General features: G+C 41.7%; 1 protein-coding gene across 1 annotated transcript in view; it reads left to right on the top strand.

Moving 5' to 3' along the window:
- The window catches only part of MAN2A1 (mannosidase alpha class 2A member 1), a 60,122-nt gene that overhangs the window by 23,058 nt on the left and 22,737 nt on the right, over positions 1-14,327 (top strand). Inside the window, exons 7-12 of the mRNA XM_081213574.1 lie at positions 2,976-3,162; positions 5,645-5,822; positions 6,489-6,691; positions 7,727-7,912; positions 8,144-8,258; positions 9,860-9,927. Of these exons, the coding sequence (XP_081069700.1) occupies positions 2,976-3,162; positions 5,645-5,822; positions 6,489-6,691; positions 7,727-7,912; positions 8,144-8,258; positions 9,860-9,927 (937 nt within the window). The remainder of the gene's footprint in view (positions 1-2,975; positions 3,163-5,644; positions 5,823-6,488; positions 6,692-7,726; positions 7,913-8,143; positions 8,259-9,859; positions 9,928-14,327) is intronic.

The following is a 14,327-nucleotide window of genomic DNA, read 5'->3' as shown; positions in this document are numbered from 1 at the left end:
AAGATCCAGGACAAAGCGCTGCTTTTCAAAAATTCCTCTGGATGTCAATTCCACCTTTGAAAATCCTGGTAATGTCCAGAAAAATCCGGACATATGGCAGACCTAGCCTGGAAACTATTTGGCACCAGAAAACTGTCTTATTAAACTTAATCCTCCATTGCTGTAGGAAGTTGTCTCAACTATATTTGGCATGTTAAATTTATGCAAGGAAATGTAGTGTCCCGAATTCTTTGTACAGCACACTTGCCAATTTCAAAGTTTGACATACACAACAAGAACTAATAAGCAAAGCACACAACATATTGTTAAGCAATACTACAAAGAACCCCAAGGCCAATGTACAATATATAATTAAGGGATTTAAAATTATGCAACAAACGAGATTATGATTGTATCTGTGGCTCAAGAAAGTGTGGTTATGGCTCTAAACAGACTACAGTGGTGCCTCGCAAGACGAAATTAATTCGTTCCGCAAGTCTCTTCGTCTTGCGGTTTTTTCGTCTTGCGATGCACGGTTTCCCATAGGAATGCATTGAAAATCAATTAATGCGTTCCTAGGGAAACCGCCTTCAGACCAGGTCCGGGGACAGTCTGTCCCCGGACCTCTTCTGAAGGCTGGGGGGGGGGACAAGGGCTTTTCTTCCCACCCCCAGCATTTTAAAAAACCCTGGGACAGCGGAGGACTCCTCCGCTGTCCGGGCGATCTTAAAATGCTGGCGGGCGGCATTTTAAAATCGCCCCGGGACAGCGGAGGACTTCTCCGCTGTCCGGGGTGATTTAAAAGCCCCTGGGAAGGCAGGCAGGGGGGACAAAGACTTTCGCCCCCCACCCGCCTTCAGAAGGTGTTCCCGCCCCCCCACCCCGCTTCGGAGCAGCGTTCCGAAGCGGGGTGGCTGGGGCAGGTGTTTCCGCCCCCCCCGCCGGCTTCGCAGCAGCGCTACGAAGCCCGGCGGCTGGGGCAGGTGTTCCCGCCCCCCCACCCCGCTTCGGAACACCGTTCTGAAGCGGGGCGGTGGGGGAAGGTGTTCCCGCCCCCCCGCCCCGCTTCGGAGCACCGGGAGAAGCGATCCCCCCGCAGCCCCTTGCTTCAAAAGAGGTCCGGGACCTCTTTTGAAGCAAGCGGCTGCGGAGAGAAGCGATCTCCCCGCAGCCGCTTGCTTCAAAAGAGGTCCGGGGGCAGCGGGAGCGCTTCCCGCTGCCCCCGGACCTCTTTTGAAGCAAGGGGCGGTGGGGAGAAGCGATCTCCCCGCCGCCCCTTGCTTCAAAAGAGAAGACCCACTGTCCCCGGGGCAAGCTTCGTTTTGCGAAGCAAGCCCATAGGGAAATTCGTCTTGCAAGGCAACTCGAAAACGAAAAAACCTTTCTTTTTGCGAGTTTTTCGTCTCGCGAGGCGTTCGTCTTGCGGGGTACCACTGTATTTGCCAGTATTCTTGTTTTGTGTTCAGCAGGCAAAATTTTTGACATTGCTTTGAAAAAAATCCATTGAGTAAAACTGGGTGGTGGAATTGATCAAAATTTAGTTTACCCTATTTTGGGGGCTGCTTGGTTTCCCTTCCTTCTTTGCCTCTGCAGAGTAGACAGTGCTAACAAAGATAATAAAGGAATTTTATAAAATAAAAATTGAGGAAAGCTTGGAGTAGATGGGTTGGGTCTAAGGATTGGAAACATTCCCTCCCCCCCCCCACCTGGGTTAGCTTAAATGCACTGATGAAGATGATCAACTTTCAAAGTCTCCTTTTTAGAAACACAATGTTTGTAAGTCTCTAATGATAGACTGCTTTATTAAGATGGCGTTTCTATGTTTTTGAGCTGGGGCTTAGACCTGTTGCTTCTGAAGCTGTTTCAATCTCTTCCGTATTGAATTTGGCATTTCAGGGTTACCTGGCATTGTATTTCGCTGGGTTTCTCTGCACTATCCTTTACTTAACACTGTTATATTTATCTTTAAGTCGCTGAGTTATTGAAATATTTGTGAGCAATAAATCTGGTCACCATGTTAACTCGAATAACAGAAGCTTACTGGATTGAATATACAGTGAATTATTTTTGCTGTGTGGCGAATTATTAGCAGTTTGGGTATCATTGCCAGGTTTGCAAAGCTTACCAGGCCCATAGGTATGGGAGGTAGCTTATGTCATAAGACCATTTATAGCTGCAAAACTTGTTACAGTTGGCTGTGGTCCAACAGTCTTCCAAAGGCCTTCCAACTGCAATTTCAGATTATAGAATGGGAAATTATTAAAGTACTAATTCTGTCAGCTGATAAGATGGAATGACAGTTTTTTGGCTCATGATGGGTCCTTCTAAATGGGCGCACTAAATAACAGACCTAGGGAGACATGGCCTAAAGTGACATAGATACCACACATGGACTTCCGTATTACGTCAGTAGACTTGTCAAAAAAAGTACAGGCCAAAGAGCATACCTGGAGCTAATTACTGGTGGAAATGGGATGCAGATGGCACTGTGGTCTAAACCACTGAGCCTCTTGGGCTTGCCGATCAGAAGGTCAGCGGTTCGAATCCCCGTGGTGGGGTGTGCTCCTGTTGCTCTGTCCTAGCTCCTGCCAACCTAGCAGTTTGAAAGCATGACAGTGCAAGTAGATAAATAGGTACCACTGCAGCGGGAAGGTAAACGGCCTTTCCCTGTGTTCTGGTTTCCGTCACAGTGTTCCGTTGTGCCAGAAGCAGTTTAGTCATGCTGGCCACATGACCCAGAAAGCTGTCTGTGGACAAACGCCGGCTCCCTCAGCCTGAAAGTGAGATGAGCGCCACAATCCCATAGTCACCCTTTGACTGGACTTAACCATCCAGGGGTTCTTTACCTTTACCATGTTTTACTGGTGGAAATAAAAATTATCTGAAATGTTGTTCTGGTTAGAGAAAAGGCATGTCATGTAATGGGCATGAATGAGATATGAATGAGAAAGGACAGAGTATTCCTTTTATCTTTATCTTGCCTATTTTAATTCTAGATTTGGGATCTAATACGGATATTCTCTGCCACATGATGCCTTTTTATAGCTATGATATTCCTCACACTTGTGGACCAGATCCTAAAATTTGCTGCCAATTTGATTTTAAGCGCCTTCCTGGAGGAAGAGTCAGTTGTCCCTGGAGAGTTCCTCCTGAAGCCATTCATTCTGGAAACATTCATCACAGGTAAGTACACAGTGCTGCCCATTAATTTCATGGCCAGTCATATCTTGGAACAATGTCAACCATCTAAATTCAAAGTATGTAGGATGTGGAAATTAAATAATTTTAATATGAATAAAAGTTGGCTTTGTCAAGAGGTATGGGTGATCTTACTGACCCTGCAGGTGGCTTGTCTCATACGGTGCCGATGGCCCTGAATCCCTTGGGATGAAATCTCACTTTGTTCAGGGAGCTGCACCTTGTCTTTGAACAATCATTAATTTGGAATAGGCTTTACAATACAGTCGTACCTTGGAAGTCGAACGGAATACGTTCCAGAAGACTGTTCGACTTCCAAAACATTCAGAAACCAAAGCACAGCTTCTGATTTGCTGCAGGAAGCAGCAGAAGCCCCTTCGGATGTTTGGGTTCCAAAGAACGTTTACAAACCGCAACACTCACTTCCGGGTTTGCGGCGTTCGGGAGCCAAAACGTTTGACTCGCAAGGTGTTTGGGATCCAAGGTACAACTGTGGTACCTCAGTCTACGAACAGCCCTGTTTTACGAACTATTCAGTTTACGAACTCCGCAAAACCAGAAGTAGTGTCCCGGTTTGCAAACTTTACCTCGGTCTAAGAACGGAAGCCGAACCGTGGAAGGGCACCGGCAGTGGGAGGCCTCATTAGGGAAAGCGTGCCTTGGTTTAATAATGCTTTGGTTTAAGAATGGACTTCCGGAGGTTTGTGAACCTCTATTGCTTTTGATGTCCTTTGATCCTTATTGTTTTCTTCTGAAGTGTTTCATATCTTGTGGCAGTTCTGAAGAATTGGGACATATATACAAAACTAGGAAATGATAATAAACCTAGTTGAGAATTCTTTACTAGCTAAATATTATAAGGACCATTAATGCCTCACATGAGCCTGGATGAATACTAATACCAGAGGTCTCTTCCCTCCTCCTATTTTGAAGGGAGACAAGTGATAACAGGAGAGAATGCACTGCATTGACAACCCCACCCCATCGGACTTATCTGGCACCCAATTTGATTTCTTTTCTAAGCTGGGTAAATTATCTTTTTGCTTATGCAGATCTCCCTGTGGGCAAACTGAGTTTGTTTTAACTTTACTATTTTTACCCTATGTTTTTGACTAAGTGTGTTTTATGATTGTTGCAACTGTCCTGGGATTTTCTTAAACTAAAGCTCTTGGAAGCATTCCTTGAGCTGAATATCCTTTCTGTCGTACGACAGAAGCTCTCAATTTCTTCAAAGGGTGTTCTCGGTGGATTGGGATGTAGACAGTTTTTATAGTACAGACACCTAAGTCTGCTGTCATCCATCATTGTTTTAAAAAACGAATCCTTTAAAAAAAGAATCTGTTGATTTTAGTGGATGTGGGGGGAAATATGTTACAGTGGCACCTCGGGTTAAGAACTTAATTCGTTCTGGAGGTCCATTCTTAACCTGAAACTGTTCTTAACCTGAGGTACCACTAATGGGGCCACCCGCTGCCGCCGCATGATTTCTGTTCTCATCCTGAAGCAAAGTTCTTAACCCAAGGTACCATTTCTGGGTTAGTGGAGTCTGTAACCTGAAGCGTCTGTAACCCGAGGTATCACTGTACTTATGGACAGTGAACTGCAAAGATTAGATGAACTTGAGAACAGGAGAGCCAGTGTGGTGTAGTGGTTAAGGGTGGTAGTCTCGTAATCTGGGAAACCGGGTTCGTGTCTCCGCTCCTCCACATGCAGCTGCTGGGTGACCTTGGGCCAGTCACACTTCTCTGAAGTCTCTCAGCCCCACTCACCTCACAGAGTGTTTGTTGTGGGGGAGGAAGGGAAAGGAGAATGTTAGCCGCCTTGAGACTCCTTAAAGGGAGTGAAAGGCGGGATATCAAATCCAAACTCTTCTTCATCTTCATCGGAGAGGAAATTACATGGAATTAAATGTAATACATGTGATTTGCATGGAATTTAAACTATAAAACCTAAATAGGTTGAGAAACAATATTAAATGTTGAAATTTCATTGATATGTGTTTTGTAGATGCATTGGTTCTTTTACCATCAAGTTACTCTTAGAAGCATTGTATTTGTCTCCTTGTACTGACTAAACACAAATCATCTAAGGCTACAGCCTTATATATACTTTGGAATATTGTCACATTGAACTTGGTGGAACTTTGTTTTCAAGAAGCACGCATAGGACTGGGTTGCACCAGTTTATTTATTTATTTTGAAGAGTTGTGCTGCAACTTGCAATCATTATTTTAAAAAAATCAGTCCAGCTGCTCTTCCTCCTCACTTCTGATGTCAGAACTGTAGGTCAGAACTATTGGAATCAAATCAACTTGGCTGCCATAACTCTTTTAGAAAACTTTAATTCACCCCATTTGGGTGAAATTTTGCAGACTTAGTAAGAATGAGTATTGTTGCAAAATATCTGTTCATGTTGGTTTATTCACTTATTCTATCTTTCCCCCTCAAATTTTATTATTTTCCCCAAGGGCATGGATAATTTTAGATCAGTATAGAAAGAAATCGAAGCTTTTCCGCACCAAAGTTTTGTTGGCTCCACTGGGAGATGATTTCCGCTACACTGAGAGTTCAGAATGGGATCAGCAGTATCAAAATTATCAGAAGCTTTTTGATTACATGAATTCTCACCCAGAGTTCCATGTTAAGGTAAGGTACAGTCCTACTATAAGTCAGTTGTTAAATGGATTTCATTTCCTTCACGGTTCATTTAAACTTCAGTTTTGCTTATTTGCTGGTTGGTTATGCATTCTCAGTGATAGAAAGAACTCTAGAATGAATCCAGGTGCAGTAAGCCACCTTGAACACAGAGGAATATACTTCATAGTAAACATATTCCTACACATGTTTTAAGAATATGTGGGTGATATACAACTAAGTCGTATTCAGGTGACTTTACATGCTTGACATGTAAAACGGGTGGGGGCAGGTGTGTGTGTGTGTGAGTATTTGGCAGTCCCACCCGCCATGGCACTCAGCATGTTTTGACTATACACAGTTTTGACCAGTCGTGAACCCTGGGACGTAACTCCCATGTAATTTGCTGGCTTACTGTACGCATGAACACATAATTCTTAGACTCTCTCTATAAATTCTCAGACTTGAAGATTCATGATTTATGTATTCAGAGAAGGTGGGGTGGGGTGGAGAAAGGATGAAGGTAGGTTCCATTCCAGAGCTAATGGAAGCAACGTGAGCTTCAGTACTGAAACGGAACAGCAGATGCCTGCCAAAAACGTCAGTCTCCAAGAACAGAATGTGCTTCGACTGAACGCAGTGTAAAGAACTTATATACCATATTTTAATTTGCTTCAGGCTCAGTTTGGGACTTTGTCAGATTATTTTGAGGCTCTCCGTAAAGCTAGTAATTTGGATGAAAAGAACAGTAATTCAGTGTTTCCTGTTCTGAGTGGCGATTTCTTCACATATGCAGACAGAGATAATCATTACTGGAGTGGATATTTTACTTCACGCCCCTTCTACAAACGCCTAGATAGGATTCTAGAGTCATATTTAAGGTAAGTAGGGTCACTGGCTTTTTTGGGCAGGGGGTTGAGTTAGTTTGCACTACTTCAAACGTGGGGTTACTGCCAGTTGTACTGATCTTGTGCCTGTTTTCCTGAACAATCCATTGTGGGACTAGGTGTGCTGGGTTAGTCCTCTAGCTAAAGGGCCAGATTGACCGGCATGATTGGTCTTGCAACCCTTTTTTTGGAAGGAAGTGCTAGGGTGGTTGGAAAGAAAGGTTGGTGCTTCCATTTGCCTGTGAACACTGGTGTTTGTGTGTTCGGGGAGTTACACATCTCCTGTTTATATCCTCCCATATTTCAGCAAATGTGTTTGATACGTTTGGAGTTTTCTAGCATTTCTTGTACTTTGAGTTCTTCTTGGGAAAGGAAATGTAGGTGGAGTGGGAAAATGGCACACCACACCAAAGAGGGTTCTTTCAAATAGTTAAAAACAACTTGTATGAATACTTAGCTCTGTAGTCAATGGTGGACCCTATTGTGCAAAGATAATTTGATGTTAGAAGCGAGTTAGGTTGCTTTCTTGTTGCCTTACCCCCGAGAGCTAGCTAGGGATTTCTTAGTTTGCATGACATACTGCTGATGAAGACGGTATTGAATGGTCAGGTGTGTGTCTTTGTACATACCACTGGGTCCAGTTTAATCCCTTTCCCAAAACGGTCTGCTCTAATGGCTTTGCGTATAGCAGAAAGTAGCTTAAGAGAAAGTTAGCGAAGACTTGATCACTTGACAACTTATAAAATGTGCTTGAGGAAAACAGAACCAGAACTTGCAATAGATGCTAGGTGTATTTTAATTAGTTCTAAACATAAACAAGTTTTTATACTTAAGGCTTTGTTAGCCTTGTGTTTCAGACCCTTGAAAGAAAGTAGCTTCTCATTGACCTAATGCTGAAGTGAATAATAGGATGTTGTAAGTCTTGTTCAGTTGTATTATGGAAACCTCTTGGGGAACCTTTATGTTGAAAGGTTGGTATACAAATATTATAAACATTTTTTTAAAAAAAATTATATTTTTTTGTTTCAGGGCTGCTGAAATTCTTTACTCCTTGGCTCTGGTACAGTCTAAAAAAAACGAGAAAATGAAAGTATTTCCTTTGGTGGACCACTACAAATTACTAACAGAGGCGAGAAGAAACTTGGGACTTTTTCAACATCATGATGCTATCACAGGAACAGCTAAAGACTGGGTTGTTGTGGATTATGGCACTAGGTAAGTGTCACGCATTTCATACTGCCTCTGGGCTATTTCTTGGCTTGAGGGGAGATCTGATTATTTGGTCTCCTATTTTGGACAAACTTCTCTTGATTTTATATTTAAGTAAGCATATTAATAGCTTTGTGTTAGTCAACACTTAGTAATTGCTGCTTTTTTGGTAGCCCTTTAACATAAAGAATGCTTGAATCCAACCTCCCACAGCTGCAGTATTTATTTTGTTCACAGGCTATTCCATTCGTTAATAAACGTGAAGAAAATTATCAGTGATTCTGCTCACGTTCTTATTCTAAAGGACCAAGAAACGTATCGTTACAACCCATCAACCCCATTTCTTACAATGGTGAGTTTATGGCAATAATCATGAAGAAATTCTTTGCAGGGGGCCACAGTTGTGTTGGTGAATAGGCCAGTCTTGTTTTAGGTTCTTAGCATGAAATGGTTGGCTGCATTATGCACCTCACCTGGCACCTAATGCAGCCTGGACAACATTTTTTTGTAATCATACCATAAAGAAAAAGTTTGGGAGAAGGAATGTGCTAAATTTTGCTGGTGAACTTATTAGCCATTTACTTTACGCGGTGTTCAATGGTGTCCTCTTGATGAAAAGAATGTCAGTGGCATGGGAGAAGGGAGATAATTTTCAGTGTTCCTTTCAAACCCCCTGAGCAGATTTAGGGGAGTTGCAGGGGGAGGGAAAATTGCTGAAAATGGCATCCCTCCCCATCCTGTTTCATTGACAAATTCATTCTTTGAGTGAACGGACACTGTTAGATGCCTACATTGTTTACAAGGTACTGTATAATACAATTATACTGGGTGACCAAGTTAAGTTGTAGTACAGTAGTACAGTGAATGTTACACCTAAACTGACTGTGCTTGCAACATGGTAGGTACTGTGACTGGTTATAACAATTGCCAGTTGGCTTCTCAAATAGTTAAATAGTGAACAAAAATGAACCCCCCCCCCCAAGTAATGTTATGGTTATTTCTTATTTGAGTTTAAAATAGCTTGACTGTATGAAACTGTAGCATGAAAGCATAACAAATCACATCTTGTATAATTTGCATGATTAAAGAGTTCCAAATTCCCAGACTGGGGAGCTGAGTTGCCTAGAGCAATCATTTACTTCAACTTGAACTATTTGTGCACTGATACCTACTTCAGGTCCCTTCTTCCAGGTGTCTTCGTCATCTGAGGTTGAGGCAGATAGTGATGGGGAGAGGCTCTCTCAGTGGTGTGTGGCTTGCTACCTGTTAATTCTTGCTGAGATCACTTCAGTGCTTCCTTTTATCTGCTTTATCTTGTGGTGGTGGCTTAAACATTTTTTCCGCACCCTTAGAATTTGAGGGCAGTGGACCATCAGTCATGGTAATACAAAAACGAAAGTATAAAGTGCAGTGCATAAAATTAATTTGCAATGGATTTGAAACACCTGGGTCAGTAAACAAGGATTTTACATGGCACCAGAAGATTTGCAATATTGGGGAGGATGTTCCAAAGGCCCAGGACGTTGCCACTGAAGTAGCCTTCCATATTGACTGATGCCTTCTGAAATAAGGAGGTCCCTGAAGGTCTCAAAGCATAGGAGAATTAGTATGGAAAGAGGCACTCATTCATATATTTGGATCCCAAGCCATTTTATTGGTGGATTTGATTTTATTACTAAATTTTATAAGCCACCCTCAAAACATTTAAAATTAAAGAGGGATCAGTATACTTCCTTAAAAATAAAGTGAATGGGATTCGAATGACTCCATGAGTTCTGTGTCATGGTAGGCTCAACTCTGTTCAGCAGCACAGTCCTATCCACTGGGTTCCATGAGACTTACTGCCAGATAAGTGGGTACAGGGTTGCAGCCTTGGTGAATTTTCAAATAGACTTTTCTTCTTATGCTCTGTGTTGTATCTGCAAGTAACCTCAACATTTTTCCCATTGGAAGGATGATGCGCAGTCTACACAGGACTCTTTGCCACACAAGACTGTCATAGAACTGAGTAAACAGCCAAGGTAAATGCTTTCTTTCTTAATGCATGAGAATACGCAGAATGTTAAAAGTTCTACTATTGTTTTGATTTTTTTAAAAACGAAACTATTCCGTTTCAGAGAGATATTACAGGACTTGCTAAAATTACAAAATCAAGGTGGTATAGTTGCAGTAAATTAATTTTTAGTTAATGTTTTATCCTTTTTTGTAAATAGAGATGAGGTTTTCTTATTTACAGTGTATACATTTTATGAAATAAAAATAAAGCAAATTTAACCCATAAAAATAGGATAGTTCATGATTTATGAAGAAATTAGAATAGGAAGCTTGGGTGGGAGGAAGAAAAGTTATAGATAACCCCCAAAGCAGTGTCATTTCATTTATGTTTGCATTTTTTGATATGCCAAGTCTAAAGCCATAGTTTGTTTTTTAAAAAGAAATACATTTGAGGATTTAGCAATAGGGCAACATTGAGAAAACAAAGTACCATCTATATCTCATCTCAAAGCTTATGCTTTGCTTGAAAAACTGCTCTAATAACCAGACACTTAAATACATATTTATTTATAGGATTACTTACGTAGCCCTCACCATAATGTCTCATGGCGAGTTACAACAATATAGTCATACAATTTAGTATCAGACAATATCATTAAAATAATGAACCAACACAGTTTAAATAAATAAATAAAGGATGTCAAAGACCAAAGTAAAGAGGTGTGTCTTCAGCATCTGCTGAAAGCTCTACAATGAAGGTGATAGATACACCTCTAGCTAAGAAAGGTAACCATGACAATGCCTTTTTAATCTGCTGTGAAATAGTCACAGAAGCACTGAGCAGTAGGGTTAAGCAAAACATAATTTATTCTCTCTCTTTTTTTTTTAAAAAAGCTGACACTGCTTATGGTTGGAAATGTCTTAGTATTGCATAGTATCTCTGTACTATACTATACTGTGTACTGTGTATTATACTATTGCATAGTATCTGTGTAGCATAATGTCTTGATATACTTCAGTGTTTCTCAATATTGAACAACAATATTGGTAGCAAATAAACTAGGTGAAAGAATTGATTACTGTAGTGTTTCAGAATTTGCAGTTTGATGCTTTTTTGGGGTTGAACTCTAGCTCATTTCAAGAAGAAACACTAGGAATACCTCTTTATTAATATTATAGGTATCTTATCTAGTTCAGAAATGTGGTGTTTTAAATTAGTATGTTGTGTGCAAGTTTGTACAGAAGTGAATAACACTGAAACTTTGTAATTGCCTAGTTGTCTGTGGTAATAGTTACAGCAGATATCTCCGTTGCTGTCATAAGGGCCACTAGTACTGGGATTGCAGCCGTAGGGGTAGCCCTGATAGTACTGCCCTGCGTTCAGCAAAGCAGGGCTATGAAACCTGTGGTCATGACCCCTTTCTCTTTTCTAACCTGAGGAATTGGAAGGAAATGGAACTGGAAGTGGTGTTTGTGCAGCTTCTAATAATAATACCAATAGTTTGCCAATAGTGTCATGGAGACTCTGAATTGCTCTTTTCTAGACTATGGAAGTTCTTCACATGCTTTGTTTTGCCATGAGATCAGCATTTTTGATAGTCTCATTCGGTATGGCAACCGTAACCAATAATACTTGAGTGGGGGAGAAGAGGCAATGAGTGGTCTAGCCCAAGTACGGCTTAAGTATTTATTGCTCAGCAATAAATACTTTGAGGCTCAGCAAAGATTGTACAGCCGCCTTACCTTCTGCTTACGAACGTCCGAGGTAATTTTTGATAGGTCTCAAGAGGGTTGCATGCCAACTTGATGCACTCCAGATGTTTGAAGCACAACCCCCATTAGTCCTAAATAGGATGGCTGGAGCCAAAGGGAGTTGTATCCAAACCATCAGAAGGGCACCAGGTTGAGGCTGATGTAGAGCATTTCAGAGGGTTATGGGTTGTCACCATAGAACGTCTGGTTAGTTTGCAAAGGTTGCAATTTAGGTGTTGCCTGTCTTACAGAATTGTTTGTATAAACATCAGAACTGTCTTCTTGGATATAATGTTGATGAGGAGGCTATGGGTGGTGTTAAAAATGCATGTACAGTGGTACCTCTGGATACGAACAGGATCCGTTCTGAAGCCCCGTTCGCATCCTGAAGTAAACACAACCCGTGTGTGCGAGTCGCGATTCGCCACTTTCGCGCATGCACGTGACGTCATTTTGACCGTCTGTGTATGCACGAGCGGTGAAACCTGGAAGTAATATGTTCCGTTACTTCCGGGTCGCCATGGAGCGCGACCCGAAAGCGCTCAACCTGAAGAAACTTCAACCCGAGGTATGACTGTAAACTTAATTTTGGAACAGACAATGCGGTTACAGTGGTATCTCGGGTTAAGTACTTAATTCGTTCCGGAGGTCCATTCTTAACCTGAAACGGTTCTTAACCTGAAGCACCACTTTAGCTAATGGGGCCTCCTGCTGCCGCCGCGCCGCCAGAGCATGATTTCTGTTCTCACCCTGAAGCAAAGTTCTTAACCTGAAGCACTATTTCTGGGTTAGCGGAGTCTAACTTGAAGCATATGTAACCTTAAGCGTATGTAACCCGAGGTCCCACTGTATATCTTTCTTGCATATCTGTGCTAGATAAAAACCCATGGTCTGATTACCTGGTGTAGGTACTAGGTGATTATCCAGTGCCACAAGTGCATTCAGCAGGGCTTTCTTTATCTGCAGCCATGGGTCTTTCAACTCAACCTTCGGAGCTGTCATGGGCCACAGCCAGGACAAGGGTAGGCATGGCAGGATCTGTCAGAGGACAAGAGCCTCAACTGGGGGTGGGGAAGTTTCCAGTAGTGATGGAGAAGAGGGTCGTGTGGCACTGCTTCTGAATTCTTCTGTAAGGGAGCAGGAGTCTGTTGGGTCAGTTCCTATTCAGTCTCCTGAGCACAAAGTTTCCAGGGTAGCCAAGGAGGCAGGTAGCCATTCGGCCAAGCCAGCTGAGTTAGAGGTAGGGAGTTGGACTCTGTACCCATCACAAAAGACATGCCACCATCTGAACAGACCCAGCAGCTCCCCTTGTAGGAGTGCTTCCTTGCAAGGTTTTTGCTGGGGATGAGAACCACATAACCGACCGGTCCTGTGATGGTGCCTGCTTATGCCTAGCCATGATCCTAGAACTCTCATGAACGATGTATTCTGTACTTGAGCTGATACTGAGACTGTGTGCTGAATTATCAATAAATCCTTTGGGATTTCCTGAGTTGAGAGTCCTCTGAGTCTTTTGTCTGAGAGTGGGAGCCAGTTCAAGACCAAATTTTGGGGCTGCAGGGGAAAGAAGTCCCATTAGGTGAGTGGATATTAATTCCACAAGTGGGAAACACCTTTGAATGTCACCTATTGATTCTTCTACCACAATTGTAATATTTGCAGAAATCCTTGATACATTTGAAGAAAAGTGCTTAGGACATTTTAAAAAGATGTTGGAAAATATAGGCTTCAAGATTCTGTAAAGGTTTGGCTTAAAATTTGGTACATGTTTCTGACTTCTTAAGAAGGGTAAAATTTACTGCAGTGTACTATAGAAATATAAAAAGTTATATTAAGTTAACTTTTACCCAGAGTACACCCATTGAAATTAATGACCATGACTAACTTAGGTCCATTAATTTCAGTGGGTGTACACTGGATTGTATTCAACTAACTTTTACTCAGTGTGCTGAAAGTACTTCCAATATCATTTTTAACCATTTCTTACAACGGTCTTTTAAGCTTGCACAACTTTATTATTCCGTACTAAAAACTTGAGCTTGAAATCAAGAACCTTCATTTCATAATTTATGCTCTTGGCCACTGTACTACAATAAATAAATGCAGCAAAGGTCAAAAAGTCTAGGAACTGTCATAACTCGTCAGGAGAGAGCAGGCAGAGGTCTGTGCTATCTTTAATTTTAATCAGATTTCTTCTAGTGCCTCTCTTTGCTTTACCCCTTCCAGACTTGTGTGTAGTCAGATACTGTTTGTAGGCTTTTTGTTGTGATTTTTCAGGAAATATTTTTACTGTTGAATTCAGCTGATAAATAAATCTTTTTCAGGCTCATGCTTGTTTATTTAGCTGATATTTATACATGGTGGTTGTGGTAGATGACATACAGCTTGTGACATACTCAGTTTCTTACAGGTTACCTATAGATCTTGCCATTTTGGGGGGTGTGTTCTGCCTCTTCAGGTTGCAAGAGAGTCCTTACATAACTTTGAAAATCAACCGGACTTTAATGTATTGCCATTTGCTGCCATTAGTAGTTTTTCCCCCCATAGGTTATCACCCAAGCTGTGATATGATATGTAACCTACGTACTTTGTGTAGTGACATTGAAATCGGTATAGTTAAGTGAACTGATTTCATTGGGTTTGCTCGGAGTCCTCACCTTGTGTTTTATGGCAT

The sequence above is a fragment of the Podarcis bocagei genome (assembly GCF_964188305.1).
Source record: "Podarcis bocagei genome assembly, chromosome: 11".
Classification (NCBI taxonomy): domain Eukaryota; kingdom Metazoa; phylum Chordata; class Lepidosauria; order Squamata; family Lacertidae; genus Podarcis; species Podarcis bocagei.
This window is presented reverse-complemented; position numbering and strand designations above follow the sequence as displayed.